The sequence below is a fragment of the Triticum aestivum genome, chromosome 5D, assembly GCF_018294505.1.
Source record: "Triticum aestivum cultivar Chinese Spring chromosome 5D, IWGSC CS RefSeq v2.1, whole genome shotgun sequence".
Lineage (NCBI taxonomy): Eukaryota > Viridiplantae > Streptophyta > Magnoliopsida > Poales > Poaceae > Triticum > Triticum aestivum.
In genome coordinates this window covers 103691434-103711558 of record NC_057808.1, presented here as the reverse complement: position 1 = coordinate 103711558, position 20125 = coordinate 103691434, and the positions used below count along the sequence as shown (strand labels likewise).

The 20125-nt window shown below is 47.2% G+C and overlaps 2 protein-coding genes and 1 non-coding gene across 4 annotated transcripts; 1 reads left to right on the top strand and 2 right to left on the bottom strand.

Annotated features, from left to right (window-relative positions):
* The first annotated feature begins 4172 nt into the window (after positions 1-4172).
* On the top strand, positions 4173-8057 carry LOC123119704 (osmotin-like protein). Of its 2 annotated transcripts, XM_044539602.1 has the most exons (3): positions 4173-4438; positions 5530-6927; positions 7007-8057. In XM_044539602.1, exon 3 carries the CDS (start codon positions 7119-7121, stop codon positions 7815-7817), a length of 699 nt encoding a protein of 232 aa, XP_044395537.1. In that variant the 5' UTR covers positions 4173-4438; positions 5530-6927; positions 7007-7118; the 3' UTR covers positions 7818-8057. The 2 variants fall into 2 exon arrangements, with proteins under 2 accessions (XP_044395537.1, XP_044395536.1); XM_044539601.1 differs by having other exon boundaries at positions 5530-8057.
* A 333-nt stretch (positions 8058-8390) lies between these two features.
* Positions 8391-8463, bottom strand: TRNAA-CGC (transfer RNA alanine (anticodon CGC)). Its single transcript has one exon. It is a non-coding gene; the product is annotated as a tRNA-Ala (tRNA).
* Positions 8464-15914: 7451 nt separating this feature from the next.
* On the bottom strand, positions 15915-19285 carry LOC123119703 (ubiquitin-related modifier 1 homolog). Its single transcript, XM_044539599.1, has 5 exons — positions 18950-19285; positions 17978-18267; positions 17808-17886; positions 17624-17706; positions 15915-16301 (listed from the first exon to the last, which is right to left on the bottom strand). Exons 2-5 carry the CDS (start codon positions 17998-18000, stop codon positions 16184-16186), a joined length of 303 nt encoding a protein of 100 aa, XP_044395534.1. The 5' UTR covers positions 18001-18267; positions 18950-19285; the 3' UTR covers positions 15915-16183.
* Positions 19286-20125: the final 840 nt, after the last annotated feature.

The window sequence follows — 20125 nt, the reverse complement described above, 5'->3', positions numbered from 1 at the left end:
AGCATCTTGAGCCTGAGGATCAGCGAGAGCTCCGGGACATCGCCGGAAATCCCTGACGCTGAGCACGCGAAGGCCGTCGAGCATGGCGAGATGCCGAGCCTTGTACGCGTGTGTGCGACCCCTCCACGGTCAGCATCGAGTCACACAGCCGGCGACTAGGAACCCCGCATCCCGCTCCCTGAGCTACATAGAAGCTCTGGTTTTTTCTTTATTTATTTGAAGGCATCGCCGGTGGTAATACTCGTGTACTAAGCAGCATGTAAAAGAAGTAAAGAACAACAGGAAGCTTTGATCTTCGGAGAAGAGAACGTGAGTTGCAGTGAAGAGAAAGATAGATGCGTCCTTGTTCGGTGTTTGACTGCGTTGTGCAGTGTCTCACCATGCTCCTTTTATGTCTGTGCAGCACTAGCCACGCAGCCGCCGTCGGCTCGTCTGCGGTGAATAGGTCCGGCCGAACTACCGATGTAGCTAGCGTCAGCGTTATGTTCCTCACTCCAGTGCAGGCCCGTTGGGTTCTCGCCCAGGCCGCGTAGTTCCTTCTCGCTGTTGTCGGAGAGAGGCAGTGTCGTCGATGCCTACTGATGCTGTCTAGCGAGATTGCGGATAGAAGATTGAGATGACAGGTGGGCCAATGTAGTCAGCCAGAGTAATGATCAATCCCGGCTGGGATTGCGCCTTCCCTGTTACACCAAACTACTCCCTCCGTTCCTAAATACTTGTCTTTCTAGGCATTTCAACAAGTGACTACATACGGAGTAAACTGAGTGAATCTACACTCTAAAATATGTCTACATACATCCGTATGTGGTAGTCATTTGAAATGTCTAGAAAGACAAATATTTAGAAACGGAGGGAGTAGATCTTATTCACGTAGGGTCTGGATTGACTAGGATCTATAAATACGGGGTATCAACTTCAGGGATTGAAAAGTAAGGGTTCAATTGCGGCGGCCTCTACAACGTGAAGGTTTATTTTAGACTTCACTCCGTTTTATTCATTCTCGGTTCTCCTTTCTCGCGAGTCGCGACGCGCGTATGGTAACAACGTGGTGATCGTTTTAGCGCTGGACGCACACCATGAGACCAAGGCCCACAGTGCGAACCAACCCTTTTTCCTCAGCATCTCTTAGTCGATAGTAGTCCTAGCACGTGTTTTTTTTTGACTTTTTGTGAAGTTCAAAAGGCTCGAGGTCCAACATTTCTAGAAGATCAATTTTTGGATTATTGAATTTTTAGCAAGTTTGAATTCATCAAAAGCACCAAGAAATTTCAAGAAGAACTTTCATTTCTTAGACATTTAAGAAAAACAAGTACCCAAATTTACACATGTGTTTCCCAAACACGGCAAAAGAAGGGGGGTAATCAAATAGAGAAGGTCGTCCTAGCGGAACTGACCGCACTCCTAGGTGGCTGTTCGAGAGCTTGGCCCTTCGACCAGAGTGGATCACTAGAATGTACATCCTCCGTCCGGAATTAACAAATTAACACTAAGGAAGTGTTTGTTTCGATGAGTGGTAATGTAAACATAAAGGGGAAATGATTACACACTGTAACAGCACCGGAATTGACAAACCCCATTCTATTTGGTTCTGCAGTGTAAAGGAAACAGATCAAGAACAAATCGAGATCTGCAGGAGGAGAAAGAGATTCATCCGGAGACGGGCCTTGCTGCTCCTCGATGGCAGCTTCAGCATCCTCGTCGTCAGCGGCGACGGCTGGCGTGGTCTTTCCCGGTGACTAGATCAGGGGGAGAGGACCGAGGGGAGGCGGTGGCGCTGGACTCGAAGCGGCTCGAAGGGAGGTGGCGGCGCTGAACTTGAAGGGAGGCGGCGACGGCGGTGCAGGCAGACCGATGGGAGGACGGAGTCGCGGGGGAGGAGGGCTCGGGGTGAGGAGCGCTCGAGGGTGGGAAGGAATCCTTTACCGGTGGGGGGTATCGACCGATCGCTGCCCAGGCCTGATTACACAAGGTTGCCACCAAACGCACGTAACATTGTCCGTTTACAACGTCAGGAACAGATGGAGGCACGTAGGCTTGAAATTCAGGTGCGCCGGGTAACAATTAAATGGATAGGCATGAGAATCGTTTTGTCATGTTGAATGCAAACTCTATGGATCCATAGGCATGAGAATTTTGGGAGAAGATGCGAATGTTCATCATACGGTGCAGGGACCTTGGAGGAGGGGACACCGCCCATCTACAAGAAGGGGATGGTGCACATGCCGACAACATGTGATTGGTACATATCGCCAGTTAACGTCTTCGTTTATGCAACTTTCTAAAACCTATGTGCATGTTTTCTTGATGTGTTAAATGTTTAAATTTAAAGGCAATCAAAGTGTTTGAACGAGAAAACAAATGGAGGATGAGATATGGCGACTCTGAGTTTGCGCGTCGTCCGGACAGTCTCCAAATGCATATGAAGCACATATGCATTAATGCGACTACAAATATGGCAAGTTTGCCATAGTTTTTTTTTTGACAGTATGCGAGAGTTGCTCCTAGAATTGGTACTATGCATTATATCGTTCATGGCGATCTGTTTGGGCCTCCAAACGATGTTTTTGTGGAAACTGATTGCCATTCATTGATATACTCCCTCTATTCCCTTATACGAGGCCACAAACTCAAATTATATGTACCAAGTTAAAATTCAATGATTGCTTTGCCATCCCATTTTTCTTTTGTTAACCGGAATCATTAATACGCCCACATGCATGGAGGGAAAGAATGAGAAGGAAGTAGCACAGTGTCATTATGACTACATGCATGCAAGTATTAAACAAGTTGATAGTACGAGGAATCATCATTAAGTTTTGCCTCGATTAGAATTAGTGGCCTTGTATAGATGCAAAATGTATTAGTCATAGTGGCCTTGTATAAGGCTAGTCATAGTGGGAGTAACTTAGCTAGTAACATAGCGCATTTCGAGAAAATTCTGCTTATGTGGCAAGTAATTAATGAAAGGTGGTAACATAATATGTTACTGTAACATAGCGGTTTTCAAGATAAGATGAGTCTACGAGCTAATAAATGAAGCCATCTATGATACTACTATTATGTTACTTTGCATTATGAAGGTAATAATTTAGACTACTAGTCTAAGTTACTCCTCACTATGACCAGCCTAAGGGAATGGAGGGAGTACTATTATAGATGGGTTGCTTCCTTCTTCGCAATTGCTTTCGGTGTTTTTCTTGTTGTCATAAATATCGATAATGAATTGTTTTCTTAGCTTCTGATTACTGTATTTGAACTAGACAAATTAATTATGTGTAGAATTTCAGTATCCTTCAACCATGTTCAAAGGGAATTTTGTTTCCAACTTTAAAATGAATTCAACTATGAACCATCATGCATTCTGTTAGGATGCACTAACAATCGCCGTAAGGCATGGAACAGTCTTATACCAACTCAATATGGATTAATTGTATGTCCCTAAAATTTCTACCCTTGAGCAAATAACCAAGAGTGAAATCAAAGAATATGATTGACATGATATTATGAAATAATATGGTGGTTCTGACTAATCCATTGTCCACTTTTCATACTCAGATATGTAACACGTACTCTATTTCATTTTTGGTTAGTGAGAACGCTAGTACGCTGCTTCCGAAAGAAGCTAATGTAACCGCCATAAAGAAGAAGATAATGAATCTTCTCGACAAAGAAGCACGCACTCTCCAGAATAGAAGCCGCTCACCGTGATTCAGGCTCTCCTTTCCTTGCAACGTAACAGCTCCGTGATTCTATTACACATACGACAGCTCACACCGGCTCATGCTACTGCAAATAGGAACACTGCATCGCATGTACGCAACTGAAGCCTCTCAGCAGTCATGAACTCACGGACAGAATGAAGCAAGTCCACTCAGTGAGTCCGACGCCAACCAAATCAACTGCACAAGTCCTTTCAGATAGATTAGTGGAATGAACAGTACTAGCATTATGAATTTTGTTTCAGAAATTCACTGCAAAAACAACTAGCTGACAAAGTGACAGGCTTGGTGAACTGAACCGATGGATTATTTTCCCGTAAGTTTGGCATTCAACCGTGTGCTTATAGCAGGTGCTTAGTGGTAGGAAACCGGGAGCAATATGAAAAGACACGGTGCGGTTCCTCTGTTTTGAAATTGGAAAACTCTTTACTTAGACCGACTGATTTTTGTCTATTGCAAACCTCCCCGCGAGCCGTCCGATCAAGTTTGATCATGCGGCGCTGGCGTCTCTCTCTCGCATCATGGACACAGTCTCGTTGGTTCGACCACGCCGCAACCACGCGGTGTCTCACGAACAAGAAAGCAGAGACGTCAGATCTAGCAGCAGCTGATGCGAGAGGCGACGCGTCGGCGAGCATCTGGAGCAGCAAAGCCATGGCGACGACAGAGAAGTGGAGGCGTGGTGACGACAGAGCATCGACCGACGCTCTGCCGCACAGGTATTTCACACCCGCCCCAAATCGAGCTGAAATGGTAAGGTATCGGTTCAAAATTAGGGGTAGACATGCGGGGGCTCGACGAGCGGCCCTCTTGGGGCGGAGGGGGACCTGACGGCGCGGCGATTGTAGGGCGGAGGGGCTCGTCGGACCGTTTAGATCAGGGCCAATTAGGCCGGAGGGGGGGTGCTGCATAGATCATGCGTGTGTGGCGGATTTGATTCGTTTCATATAAGGAATCCACAGCCAGCGCAGCAATCCACTGCGGCAAGGGGTGTGATTTGGGGTTTCACAGCTGCAGGAATGTTGTGTTCATTTTCAGAGCAACAACAAAATGTTAATCTCCAGACTGATGGAGGTGCTTCATTTCAACACAGATTAGTGTTTCTTTGTTCATTTTCAGAGCAGCAGCAAGAATATTTGTTCTCCAGACTGGGATGCACATACTAGTGTTTCTTTGTTAATGTTCAGAGCAGCAACAAGAATGTTGTTCTCCAGACTAGGAGTGGTGCTTCATTGCAGCACAGACTAGTGGTTTTTTGTTCATTTTCAGAGCAGCAGTTGTACGCAGCAGCAGGAATGTTCGTTCTTCAGATTGGGATCTGCATTTTGTTTTCTTTTTTCTAGTCATGGGTCTGATTCTATGCAACTTGGGGAACGGTGTTTCATTGCAGAACAGACTGTAATGGTTTTTGTTCATTTTCTATGACTCCTTTTGGCAAAAATGAGGCTTCCGATTACAGGCATGGTGTGCTAGATAATGTGATAATGATTCATTAGTACCTTTGTTTCACCAGCAGGCTTACTTCTCTTGTATGTTTGCTGCTAGGCAATGTGTTTTTTCTTAGCAGCAGCTGCATATTTGTTTTGCTGTCAATGGAGTGGCTAATGGATGACATGCATGCAGTGGGGGTTTATATCCGGGGTGTTGTGTTTTTTTGTTTTATTTGTAACATAACATGCATAATGTAGATGCAGTGACATTTTAGCAATGTTGTTTCATCAAGTAGTGGCCAATTTAGAGATACTGTGGTTTTTTTATCTAGTTGGTCTACTGCTGCTGTTGCTTAGTTCATAACATTTTCTCCTTGCAGAGCCTCAGCAATGTGATGATGAAGATTCTACTGATGGATGATTATCAACATAGTTTTCAACAAGCCGCTTCTATACAATTGCTCAGAAAAATCAAGGGCGGTCTTAAGTGACTGCTGCTAGCCAGGGCTGCGTCAGGCGACCGTTGCGGCGGGCATCGACCATCCTGCGAGGGGCCGTGGATTGGCTGTTGTGAACCGGCCGCGGACGTTGCGACTGGTGCTGCGAAGGGGACACGCGGTGGGCCAGATTATTGCTGGTTGCTATGACACTGAGTGGTGAGCGGCTGGGCCAGAGACTTGAAGCATCGCCTAGCCGTCGGAGCATCAGCGGTGCAGCAAATGGAGCATTACCAGTGCTGCGATGGAGCTTTCGATAGGTCACCGGAGCATCGTCGGGCCGCCAAAACATTATCAGTGCTGCAGTGGAGCTTCTCGGGTTGTCAGAGCATCTCCGGTGCTGCGACGGAGCATCGTCGAGCCACCGAAACATCATCGGTGCTGCAGTGGAGCTTCTCGGGTTGTCAGAGCATTGCCGGTGCTGCGACGGAGCATCATTGAGCTGCTGAAACATCATCGGTGCTGTTGTGGAGCTTTCTCGGGTTGTCAGATCATTGCCGGTGCTGCGACGGAGCATCGTCGAGCTGCTGAAACATCATCGGTGCTGCGGTGGAGCTTATCGGGTTGTCAGAGCATTGCCGGTGCTGCGACGGAGCATCGTCGAGCTGCTGAAACATCATAAGTGCTGCGGTGGAGCTTATCGGGTCGCCGGAGCATCGCCGGTGTTGCGACGGAGCATCGTCAGGCCGTCGAAACATCATCGGTGCTGCAGTGGAGCTTCTTGGGTCATCGGAGCAACGCCAGGCCCCGAAACATAATCGGTGCTCCAGTGGAGCTTCGCGGGCCATTGGAGCATTGCCAGAGCATCGCCGGTGCTGCGACGGAGCATCGTCAGGCCGACGAAACATCATCGGTGCCGCACTGGAGCTTCTCTGGTCGTCGGAGTATCGCTAGGCCGCCGAAACATCATCGGTGCTCTAGTGGAGCTTGTCAGCCGACGGACGGAGCATTGCCGGAGCATCATCCGTGCTGCGCTGGAGCATTGCCAGGTCATCGAAGCATTGCCGAAGCACCGCTGACGCTATGGAGGAGCATCGCCTGAGCTGCCGGGGCATCACCAGTTCCTTAAGGAATTACGCCCGTGGTGTTGGGACAGCAGTGATGTTGTGTTGGTGGCTGGAAACGCTGCAAAGAGACATGGGGGTACGGTGTGGATGGAAATGATAGTATGATACTATCAGGGAATCAAACGGCCCAAATCAAATTCTATTTACGCAAATCAACGGCTGGCCAGGCGGCTGATCTTCTGCTGACGCCTAGCAGCCGCCTTTGAAATTACCGGTGGGTGGACTCACTTTGCTTTCTCATTTGGGTTTGGGAACAGTAGGCATCAAAGCTAAGTAACGCTGACCAACTTCAGCACTCACGACGAGACGGAGACGACGTCGCCTATATAAGCAAGCTAGCCTGCCCGCTCCGTTGAACGTCGAAGCAACACCCTGCGAAGCCAAGAAACAAGTAGCGCAGAGACTATGGCTGGCATGGTAGAGCGCCTCGTGATCGGCACCCTGCTGGCCGCCACCTTCCTGGCGGCACCGGCGGCAGGCACCACACTGACCCTGCACAACCTGTGCCCGTACCCCGTGTGGCCGCTGGTGACCCCGAACACGGGCTTCCCCTCCATCTGCGGCAACGACATCCGCCTCGAGGGCAACGGCCACGGGCTCGTCTCCTTCCCCTTCCCGCCGACCTTCTGGTCCGGGCAGCTGGTGGCGCGCACCGGCTGCGCGTCGCCGTCGCCGTCGCGGTGCGAGACGGGGAGCGCGCGGCCCGCGGGCGTGGTGCAGCTGACCGTGCACTCGGCCGAGGGCGCGCCGCGGCCGGACCTGGCGGTGTACAGCGTGAGCCTGGTGGGCGGGTTCAACGTGCCGGTGGTGGTGAGCCCGCAGGCCATCGGCGGCGACGGGCCCTGCCCGGCCCTGGGGTGCGCGGCGGACCTGAACGCCGGGTGCCCGCCGGCGCAGCGCGTGGTGGGCGCGGGCGGCCGCGCGGTCGCGTGCTATGGGCTACCTGGCTACTTCAAGCAGCGGTGCCCGCTGACGCGGACGACGCCGGTCGACAGGGAGCCCGTGGAGCAGCACTGCTACGCGCCCGGCGAGCTCAAGGTCGTCTTCTGCCAGCCCGCAATGGTCGACGCCGCACAGCCGGATGTCGTCGTCGCCGAGAACTAGGTGGCTGGCCCTTAGCGAGTGATGTTGATACACGTACAAGGTGTAGTGAAAATAAGAGTGGCACGTATCATGTGTGCCGCCCGGCCGTGACTCTGTGTCACGTAACAGTCACGTAAAGACCCGTAGGTCTTGGATTATCGCTCCATATATTATGTGAATCTTAACGGAATCGTCAACAATCCGTTCCCGTACATCCGTTCTTACGCGTGCATTTTTGTGGACAAGTAGCGCGCTCTACCATTACTTGTGAGCGTTCGCGCTATGTGGAGTGAAGTACTTTTTTTTTTTGAGAATATCGAGCTGAGTAGCTAGAACAAGACAGAGGCCCCGGAAAAGAAAGAAAAAACGAGAGAGAGGCGTGAAAAAAAATCGGGTTAAAGAGAAGCGTGGTCCGTTCTCCACGGGGGCTGCACGGTAACGAAATGCTGGGCTGGCATTGCAACGAAAATCTGGGCCTACAACCTCGCGATCAGCAGGCCCACTGCTAAGATCGACAAAACAAATGTGATTTCTTCTTCTCTTCCCCAAAAACAAAGCAGTGATTATAGAAAAATTTCAAAAAAAATGTGGCATTGGAGACGCGGGGAATCGAACCCCGTGCCTCTCGCATGCGAAGCGAGCGCTCTACCATATGAGCTACATCCCCTTTCTGCAAATAAAATATTTTTCGTGTAAAGGGAGGTGCCCTAAAAGTGCTAGCGCTGCAGAGGCAAAGAGCAATGCGTTCCATCTGTATCTGTGGGTGTAGACGGTCTTTCATTATTCTTCGTCATATTGACCACATTGATCCCTATTTGCATTTCATGACGATCATCTTTGTAAACCAGTAGCTTCAGGTGCTCAATGCGCTTCACTTATCCTGGACTCTGCTCCAGAAAATGATCGCCTGAATCATGCTCCTTATTGCGGTTCTAACCACCTGTGCTTTGCATGTTCGACTGCTTCATACCAGTATTTCGAGACGACGAAATGTAGAGTGCCATACTCCTTCCGAAGAGAAGTACAACACCCACACAACTTTTAAAAACAACAATTTTCCCGATTATATGTGGATTATCTGAAACGGAATCGATACAATTGACAAGTGTTTAAACCGACCATATTTATTAGTATCACACAACCGACATAGGTTTACAAAAACTGTTGGACATAGGGAACTAGCGAGTCTTTTTCTCTTTCTTTTTTAGCGTAATAACTTTATTCCTCAAATAACAGCAAGATCGTTTACATAATGGTGGAGAATAAAGTCAGGGACGATGGTCTCCCACTCTTCTGATTTACTAATGCTGAAACAGTGCTTTGCTAAACCATCGCTATCAAGTTTGCCTCTCTAGTACAATAATCAAAACTGATAGAAGCATAATCCATTGACATGAGGGAGCATTCTGCTATGATTGGGACATCCACTCCCATGTAGGCATTAGGATCAGATATGGCCTCCAGCGCAGTCAAACTATCAGACTCGATGATGAGCTTCATACAACCCAGTTTCGCTGCTAGGTACATACCACATCGAATAGCAAATAATTCAGCTGAACCTGCACTAGACACATGTGGTAGGACATGAGTTGCTGCCCCCAGAAATTTGCCATGGTCATCTCGTGCAACAGCTCCGCAAGCTCCTGTGAAGTTATCCTCATGAAATGATGCATCGACATTGATTTTTACAACTCCCGCACTTGGCTTCTTCCATACATTATCAATCCTACGTATAGGCTGGTTTGGTGAATGAGCACGAACAAAATTTGTGGCAAGTACTTGAATAGAAATAGTTGTTTGATCCGGTGTCTGTACTGTCTCCCCTCTTGTACGTTGCCTTCTTTGCCACCAAATGAACCACATGGCCGCCAAAATAAATTTGGCTGTTGGTATGGTATGTGTCACTGTGCGCAGCCGAATCAATATATCTAGGGTGATAGAGCCGGATCGGTCTTGCCGAGCGGCTTGTTCAATCACCTCCGATAGTCCTAGAGCAGTCCACACTTCAGATGCACGGATACACGTAAATAGACAGTGCTGGATATCCTCTAGACCAATTTTGCACAATGGGCATTGCGGGATCAAGGGTACATGTCTGCCTGCGAGAACACCGTAACATGGTAATACCCCCTTTAATACTTTCCAGCCAAAATGTTTGATCTTCCCTGGAAGGCGAAGTTGCCATAATTCTTTCCAAACTGCATTCAACTAAGCACTCCCTGGGCTATTCAAGCTTGCGTAATGACGTCCGTACTGATCGAACTCCACATGGTATGCCGAACGAACTGAGAAAGTTCCAGATCTCGTATAATGCCACGCCACAAAATCTTCCATAGTTTCAACATGGAGGGGGATTTGAAGTATTCTGTGCACATCCACTGGTGAGAACACGCTATGCAATAGTGCCTCATCCCACTGTCCCGTGTGGGGGTCGATTATATCTTCCACCTTTGTTAACATAATTCCTCCTCTAGGGGTAATAAGCTTCCTGGTTTCGCTAGAAGGGATCCAAGGGTCCTCCCAAATGTTAATCTGGGAACCAGTGCCCACTCGCCAGATGCAACCCCTTTTGAAAGTTTGTATCCCAGCAACAATACTTTGCCAAGTAAAAGATGAGCCTTTCTTTGGACCAGCTTTGAGGATATCGCCATTAGGATAATATTTTGCACTCAGAACACGTGCACACAAAGAGTCGGGATTTTGGAGAAGTCGCCAACACTGTTTTGCTAATATAACAAGGTTAAAACTGTGAAGGTCTCTAAACCCCATGCCTCCCTTCTTCTTCGGGACACACATTTTCCACCATGCAAACCAATGCATTTTCCTTTTCTCCTCTCCATCGCCCCACCAGAAACCCGATATTTCATCAGTGATTGATTTACATGTTGGGGAACGTAGCAATAATTCAAAATTTTCCTACGTGTCACCAAGACCAATCTAGGAGATGCTCGCAACGAGAGAGAGGGAGTGCATCTTCATACCCTTGAAGATCGCAAAGCAGAAGCGTTACAAGAACGCGGTTGATGGAGTCATACTCGCGGCGATTCAAATCGCGGAAGAAGCGATCTAGCGCCGAACGGACGGCACCTCCGCGTTTAACACACGTACAGCCCAGGGACGTCTCCTCCTTCTTGATCCAGCAAGGGGAGAGGAGAAGTTGAGGGAGAACTCCAGCAGCACGACGGCATGGTGGCAATGGAGCTCGTGGTTCTCCGGCAGAGCTTCGCTAAGCACTACGGATGAGAAGGAGGAGGTGTATGAGGAGGGAGGGCTGCGCCAGGGAAGATGTGCGGCTGCCCTCCCACCCCTCCACTATATATAGGGGCAAGGGGAGAGGGGGAGGCGCCCTAGGGTTTCCCCTAGGGGGGCGGCCAAGCAGATTGGGTCTCCCTAGGGAAAATCCTAGGGAGACTTGCCCCCCAAGCCAAGCAGGTGGAGGCTTGCCTCCCCAGCCAGGTGGAGGCGCCCCACCTCCCCAAGTAACGTGGGAAAGGGTGTGGGGGGGCGCACCACCCCTTAGTGGGCTGGTTTGCCCCTTCCCCTTTGGCCCATGAGGCCCTCCAACACTTGGCGGGGCTCCCGAAACACCTTTCGGTCATACTGGCCATAGCCTGGTACCCCCGGAACACTTCCGGACTCCAATACCCTTCGTCCAATATATCGATCTTCACCGCCGGACCATTCCGGAACTCCTCGTGATGTCCGGGATCTCATCCGGGACTCCGAACAACCTTCGGTAACCACATACTATTTTCCATAACAACTCTAGTGTCACCGAACCTTAAGTGTGTAGACCCTACGGGTTCGGGAACCATGCAGACATGACCGAGACACCTCTCCGGCCAATAACCAATAGCGGGATCTGGATACCCATATTGGCTCCCACATGTTCCACGATGATCTCATCGGATGAACCACGATGTCGGGGATTCAATCAATCCCGTATACAATTCCCTTTGTCAATCGGTATGTTACTTGCCCGAGATTCGATCGCCGGTATCCCAATACCTCGTTCAACCTCGTTACCGGCAAGTCACTTTACTCGTTCCGTAACGCATGATCCCGTGGCTAACTCATTAGTCACATTGAGCTCATTATGATGATGCATTACCGAGTGGCCCAGAGATACCTCTCCGTCATACGGAGTGACAAATCCCAGTCTCGATTCATGCCAACCCAACAGACACTTTCGGAGATACCTGTAGTGCACCTTTATAGCCACCCAGTTACGTTGTGACGTTTGGCACACCCAAAGCACTCCTATGGTATCCGGGAGTTGGACAATCTCATGGTCTAAGGAAACGATACTTGACATTTGGAAAAGCTCTAGCAAAGGAACTACACGATCTTGTGCTATGCTTAGGATTGGGTCTTGTCCAGATGTGATCACGTTATCAATGACATCCAATGTCCATGGTCAGGAAACCATAACCATCTATTGATCAATGAGCTAGTCAACTAGAGGCTTACTAGGGACATGTTGTGGTCTATGTATTCACACATGTATTACGGTTTCCAGTTAATACAATTATAGAATGAACAATAGACAATTATCATGAACAAGGAAACAAAATAATAACCATTTTATTATTGCCTCTAGGGCATATTTCCAACATTACATATCCCTTTCGGTAACTTAAACACAGACATAACATAGGATGGAATTGCCTGCACCACAGATTTCAGGAGAATCTCATTACCTTGCATTGATAAAGTCTTTTCTTTCCATCCCTTTAGTCTCTGGCACACTCTATCAACTAGGTACTGAAAACAGTCACTACGGTCAACCCCAACCATAGTTGGTAAACCCAGATACTTATCTGACAGAGCTTCAGTTAATATGTCCAGCATTCCACAAACACTCTCCCTGTCATTTACTCTGGTATTAGGACTAAAAAAATATACTGGATTTTGGGGTACTTACACGCTGCCCTGAACTAACACAGTACATGTCGAGAATCCTTTTCAACGAGTTTGCATTCTGATCAGTTGCTCTCATCAGTATCAAATAATCATCTGCAAATAAAAGATGAGAAATAGAAGGGGCATTCCTTGAAACTTTTATACCTTCAATTCCACCAATTTCTTCCTCATGAGCTAGCAGACTTGATAGGCCTTCAGAACATATCAAAAAGAGGTATGGGGACAAAGGATCGCCCCGTCGAAGGCCTCTGGCCGGTTAAAACTCCTCTGTTTCCGTGTCATTAAATCTGATTTGGTAGCTTACGGAGGAGACACACTCCATAATAAGTTCAACCCATTGCGAATGAAAACCCAACCTTATCATCATCTGCCGAAGAAAATCCCATTCTACTTTGTCGTATGCTTTTAGCATGTCCAACTTAACAGCACAGACACCATTTGAGCCATGTGTTCGCTTTTTAATGGAATGAAAGCATTCATAAGCGACCAACACATTATCAGTTATTAACCTGCATGGTACAAAAGCACTTTGTGTCGGGGAAATCAAGTCAGGAAGGATTTTTTTCAGTCTATTGGCCAGCATCTTTGAGATTATCTTGTATACCACGTTGCATAAACTAATGGGTCTGAATTGGGTTATTACCTCAGAGCTGTCCACCTTTGGGATTAGCACAACATTGGTAGCATTCCACCCATCTGGGATCTTCTTATTGTTGATAGCATCAAGTACTTCTCTAGTAAGCTCCTCTCCAACAATGTGCCAGAAGCGTTTGAAGAAAATAGCATGAAGACTGTCTGGGCCAGGAGCCTTCATATCGCCAATTTGGAACAGGGCTTTCTTTACTTCCTCCTGTGTATATGGTGCAATTAATAAAGCATTCATATGCGGCGTAACCACTGGTTTAACAGTGGATAGCAACTCCTCATCTATCATTCCTGCATCAGAATCAAAAAGGCTCCGAAAGTAATCGAAAATGAGGGGCTTGAGGTTATCATTCCCCTCAACCCAATCATCATTAATATTTTTCAATCTCTTAATTAAATTACGGCGCCTACGGGTCGAAGCGTACTGATAATAAAATTTTGTGTTACGGTCGCCGCGTCGCAGCCAATTCGCATGACCTCTCTGAGCCCAATAGATTTCCTCCTGTTCAAGGAGGTTTTCAATCTTCAGCGTAAGTTCTTGCTGCTTCGACTTAATCTCAGCAGTAAACGACACACACATGATCATTTCCAATTCCTGTTGTGTTGCCTTCAACCGAGCACGAGGGCCCTTTAGAACTTTTCGATCGCACAAATGGAGATCCTTATGCACAGCAGCCAGTTTGTCGCTAGCCGAAGGACAAAGCCCTTGGATGACTGCCTTTTGCCACGCTGTTCTGACCACCTCTTCCACAGTTTCCTCTGCCAGCCACCTCGCCTCAAACTTCCAGCCAGCTTGACGACGCTGCGCAGCAACTCCTGCTAAGTACTCTGTATCCAAACAGATTGGTCGGTGATCCGACTTGCCCATATCCATATTACTCAGCCCACATAACGGATGCATCTCCATCCATTGTGCATTCGAGACAGCCCGGTCCAGCCGTTCCCGTAGACCTCCCCTGAAGAAAGTGAATTTATCCCCGTGGTAACCAATATCCTCCAAGGAACAATCCGACAATGCATCTTGGAAGGCTTGAAGCCTAGACTGCTGCCGAGGGGCTCCTCCCTCTTTCTCTGACGAAAATAAAATCTCGTTGAAATCACCGATTGCCACCCACGGGAGATTCGATTGTGCTTGGAGATCGCGAAGTAGCTGATACGTTCTCTCCTTATTATCCCAACTTGGCTCGCCATACACCCCCGTCAACCTCCACAATTTACCATCCGGTTCCTCCACCGAAACATCGATGCAGCTAAAGGTAGTAGTCCGGGAGTAGATCCTCACCTCCTTCTTCCAGACTAAGAGTAACCCGAGACATGATGCCACAATCATATGATCCATCCTCAGCTTTCTCATCAACTCCTCTGCCTTAACCTCGTCCAAATGTGTTTCAGACAGAAAAAACGCGTCGGCATTACTCTGCCTCTGGATGTCCAAAAGCGAGTGAACTGTCTGGGCCCCGAGCAAGCCCCGACAATTCCAACTTATGAGTTTCATTGTGACCGGCGACCCTCCGCTGAAACTGACGTCAATTCAGAGGCCTACCCCCTGATCTGAATAGACGAAGAATAGACCTGCAAAACCTCGCCGGAGAAAACACCCAAAACTGCAGTAAAGAGAACCGATCGTTACCAACCAATGCCGGGACAGAAAACCGGTCACTGTCTTTTTCTCTTCCCTTTCATGAAAGGATACATCCAGAAATCTTATCCTGATCTTCGAAATTTGGCATGATATTCGTAACTGACACAGACATGGAAAGCATACTTCTGCAGAAAAATATAATCGTCCAATTTAACTGAGAAACAGGATGACCAGTACATGCCACGGCCCTGAACCTCATCTCTGAATTAGGAGGCATCACTCATCTGAATTTCAAGCGATATTTACAGAAATCACCAAACTTTGCTCAAGAATCTTCAAGAGTTGGAATGCAATGCAATGGCAAAATAAGTAAAAGGCAAGATAAGGCAGCTGTAGCATTATCCAAATTCGTAATTTAGTACTCCCTCTGTAAAGAAATATAAGAGTGTATAAATCACTACTTTAATGACCTAAATGCTCTTATATTTCTTTACGGAGGAGTAACGAACTACAGACATTGATTTCGACTTGAATCCTAGATCTTATAATGATGATATCAAACACACTATTGCACTGAACTTGCTATTGCGATGGACAATATAATGGTACTGCTCATTTTACAGTACCGCCAGTTTGCCTAGATGAGATTTTCTAATCAGTTCAATCGTCCAAATAGTTTTCCCACTGATGGTATTTATTGTGTGCAGTTACGAAAGCAAAAATATGCGTATATGTACTATCACAGAGAGAACAAATCCCAACTTACTGTGCACTTAGCATGTCTTTTCACAGTAAGTGGTTCTCCTCCTTGACAGCATCTTTCCTTTCTGCCGTGTTGGTTATGAAGCTCATCACTTACTGCCGTGTTGGCAACATAAACTGTAATAAATTTGAAGAGATAATACATTCAAGGTTGATGGAAATTGACGGAAGTGTGAACCCAAAGAAGACCAGTGCAGAAACTCGGATTCAGCCTTTAGCTCACGCAATGCTAGTAGCTACGATCAAATGAGATTTGTTTTTTACACATCTTCAGGTACCTTGACTGTTCCAAAACCATCACAAAGGGTGAGGACCATCCTGGTTACAGTAGTAATGAGTAGGTCCATAATAACCAGTTGATCCTTCACTTAGATAGTGAAACAAGGAGAAGGTTACAGTAGCTTTAAAAATTACAGTGCATTTAGTTTCTTTCCCACAGATCGCAATGCCATCTGTACCCTACAGTACAATAATACTAACCACCGTGCAGTGTGGAGATGAAGACAACCACGTCCTTATCTTCCAACTCTGCATCAAGGCCACCACACAACTCCCAGTCGCAGTCATTTATAAGGACAAGAACCCCAGGCCTCCTGCAAACATAAAGGTTTCAGACCATGAAGCTAATTAAGGATATTACACCGACAAAGCATGCACTGTTCTACAAGAAAAATAACTAAGCAACCTATTCCCAATTTTCCTTAGTGATGTACTCCCTCCGTTTCTAAATATAAGCCCTTTATAGGTTTCAATATGAACTACACACGGATGTATATAGACGTATTTTAGAGTGTAAATTCACTCATTTTGTTCCGTATGTAGTCCATATTGAAATCTCTAAAAAGCCTTATATTTAGGAACGGAGGGAGTAACATGTAACCCCTTTTGCGGTGGTTGAAGTAATCTATATAGCCCTTCCAAAACATTAGCAAGTAAAAATAACTATGACGTCGTTGAGAAAGGTTTCAGTTTTCGTGAATATTAGATTGATAAATAGCTTAGTCATGTTATCAAAAAGTACAGAAAAGACATGATATTTTTTCAACTCCATAGAAATGGTTGAAGATTCTTCCACGAAGTAGTTGAATCAGCGTGTGTTTGGTTTGTGCCCAAAACAACCACCATAGTGTTTTCAAAATGAGCAGGAATCTAACAATTGGTTGGATTTTTGACTCTTTTTTTGTGATAGCTATCTATCGCCGGTTGGACTTTGGTCACTTCCTACGTATTACCAAACTTGAGCAATCAAAACACTGCAAACCTCCTAAAGAATCAAAACTTTCAACAAATTATGGCTTTAGTGTCAACGGTTTGGCTCCTACAAACTAGAATCACCACATGCAGTGCAAGTTGTGGTTCCAGATACCGTGGCTGGTTTAGGCTGCGTTAGGCATTTACAGTGGAATACGATAATCTCGCTTTCTCAAACAATTTCTATCTATTTCAGATTTTTTGCTGACAAACATTTCTCTGCTTTCATGGCTATTCTAGTATTCTTCCACAGCAAAGTACTGTATTAATTAGGTTAAGCGCCATAAGCTGAGTCTTAAGAGTCTCCATCTCCACCAATGAAAGTACTCACTAGTTATCGGCATATATTCATTTCCACTTCTTTTTTGAAGTACTCACACTAGTTATTAGTTCTCACGGTTTTCTGTTGGATTTCATCTCCAGCCTACCCCAACTTGCTTGGGACAAAAGGCTTTGTGCTGCTTGTTGACTCACACTAGTTATTACATAGGCACCAGGCTGAAGTGATCAACTAGAGAAGCTGATAGCACAAATCCTGGACGGCAACAAGGTCTCCAGACACTTCTGCCAAAAGGAAAGGCTCCAGCACCTTCGTGCAACAGTACTAACTGAATCATCATGTCGTCTGCACAAGCAAATGAAAAAAGAAGAAGAGAAACCATACACAGAGTCATCCTTGATGAACATCTCCGGCCGCTCCTTGACCAAATTGGACTTCACCCAAGAGAGCAATCCCTTCATAGTGGCCTACAAAAGTACCAAAATTCGACACAACAATGTAAGGTTATAAGGTATCAAACTGAAAGTACGATAAGCAGTCTCTCCTGAGGCATTTGATCAAGCAGCACCTTGTCTTCACCGTCCCTGGGCTGGACATCCACCTTGTGTACCTTGGTGGATTTCTCTAGGAGAAGCTCCAAACCGCCCCTGGAACATCACATCAACCTCGTAAAAACGACAAATGGCAGACTAATAAACACAAAGAGAAAAGCACTCGAATGAAAGAGAGAAGGATTACCCGAATTCAAGAGTGAGATGCATGGCTGAAGGATCAGAAGCGATGCAAATTGATTAGGTTTTAGAATTTCCTTGTTGAAATCAGGCCAAGAGAAGAGTGAAGATAAAAAGGCGGAAGGGGAGAGGGTTGCGGAAAAAGGCAGCCGGTAGTTAAGTTGTTTGAAGCGTCGGAGGCGTGCAAGATTGCAGGGTGTGGTCGGCAGCGGAGAGCGGTGTTGTAGTGGAGGGCTTCGGCGGCGGAGGAGGATGAGCGTATGACAGTGTGTGGGCGGCAGCGCCGTGCTCGAGTGCCTGTTCAATTTGGGATTAGGTTAGCTTTATTTTTCAAGAGAAATTAGATTATTATCTAGTACAGCGGCGGATCCAGGATTAAAGCAAAGCCTGGGCCCAATTTTTTTTCAACATGGAATAACTTTGGCACTTATAACTACCCCAAAACACATCATGACATTTAAAAAAAGACCATATGTGATAACATACAAAATAAATCTCAATTGTTCAATAATTCTAGAATTTAACCTCAATGCTTAACAATCCAATAAAAGAGATAAAACTCTGAAACCCCAGGTGTAGACTCTTCCATTGCCGACAACGATGAAAAATATCTCTTCATCTTCTATTTTTGCAACATGAAATGAATTGACATCAAAATGCTCCAGTTTCAAATCAACAGTATATATAGCATATAGGCACAGTTGGTTCAAGTTTCTGCTACAACATGAGATGACTGAATAGTTGGTTCAAAGTTTCAATTTAACTTTCTTCATACATAGACAGGGGCTATACATAGATACATACTCATTGAAAGATTGACTCTTGGAGTCTTGCTTGGTTCGAGTTTCTGCTACAATTCGAGTCAGGGGAATAGTTGGTTCAAGTTTCAATTAAACACAAAGAAACAGAGCAGGTATTGAAATCTCGAATTGTCTCATAGCCGACAGATCGTAACATTATATATCTGTGAGAAAATTACCCTGTCCCCTGGACGGACGGACTGCTGGTTGCGCGGGGAGACGGGAAGTCGAGGAAAGGGCGGAGTAGAGGCTGTAGAGCGGCGGCGGGGTCCGCCTAGGCCTAGAGGCTAGAGCAGCACCGGCTGTCCTGAGCAGCGGGGAGGCGGGAGGCGGGGACTGCCGGCTGTCTGGAGAACTTGGGGGCCTGGGGGTGGGGGGAAGTCGAGCGGCAGGGGGTGGGGCAATCGCCGGCAGCCGGCGGCGCAGCTCACTGGCAGGTGTTGCGGTCTCCCTCCCTCCGTCCCTCGCTTGCGGGCGAACTGCTGCTAGGTCGTCCGTGAGCTCTCGTGATTTTTTTTTTTTTTTTGAGAATTCGTGGGCTCTCGTGGCTGAGTTGCTGGGCACCTGGCCCTCGGCTATGTCATGGGCTAATCCGGGGCCCATAAGGAAAAAGGCACACCGGGGCCTGGGCCCTGGGGGCCTGGGGTGTAGATCCAGGCCGCAGTAAGGAAGCGGGAGCAACTAGGGTGTGTTTGGTTCTCTAGCTAAACATGCCCAGCCAGGCAATAGGATTCTAGCTCACCCGAGGCATAGCTCGTACAAGCAAGGCTACTTGTTTGGTTTTTTTGCCTAGCCTCCACTAAACCACGATCACAGCGGCAGTTACATGCTTAATAGGCTTGTGCTCAATTCTTGCCGATGGAGGCGAGCCAAATCGGCTCTCCTGTCCGGGCATGGATTTTCTAGCTCACGCAGGCTAGTTTGCTAGGCAAAGCTAGCTTTTTCTACTCCACCAAACAACTATCCTGGCTGGGCGAGGCTAGAGTGAGGCTTGCTTGAGATCCAAACGCACCCTAACTTTTTTCTTTATTTCTAAAAAAAAACTAACTTTATTTTTTCTCTCTAAAAAAACTAACTTTTTTTCCAGCTCAAAAGAAAAAGTGTAACATAGTATAATCAAAATTTGTCGGCGTTCTGCGAATCGGGGTACCTAGACTTGCCTGCCTGCGGCCCACGGCGTGGCTCCTTCGACGAGCTGGTATGGCCCACCTCCAAGACCATCAAGACAAGACCCTCGCGAGGGGCCAAGTCTCGGGAGGCGGACGACGCCAAGACCTCCCGAGGGAGCGGCCTCCCCAGGTGGCCTCCCGAGGAGCGAAGATTTCTATGCAGGTACCCCACCTCACGAGGCCACG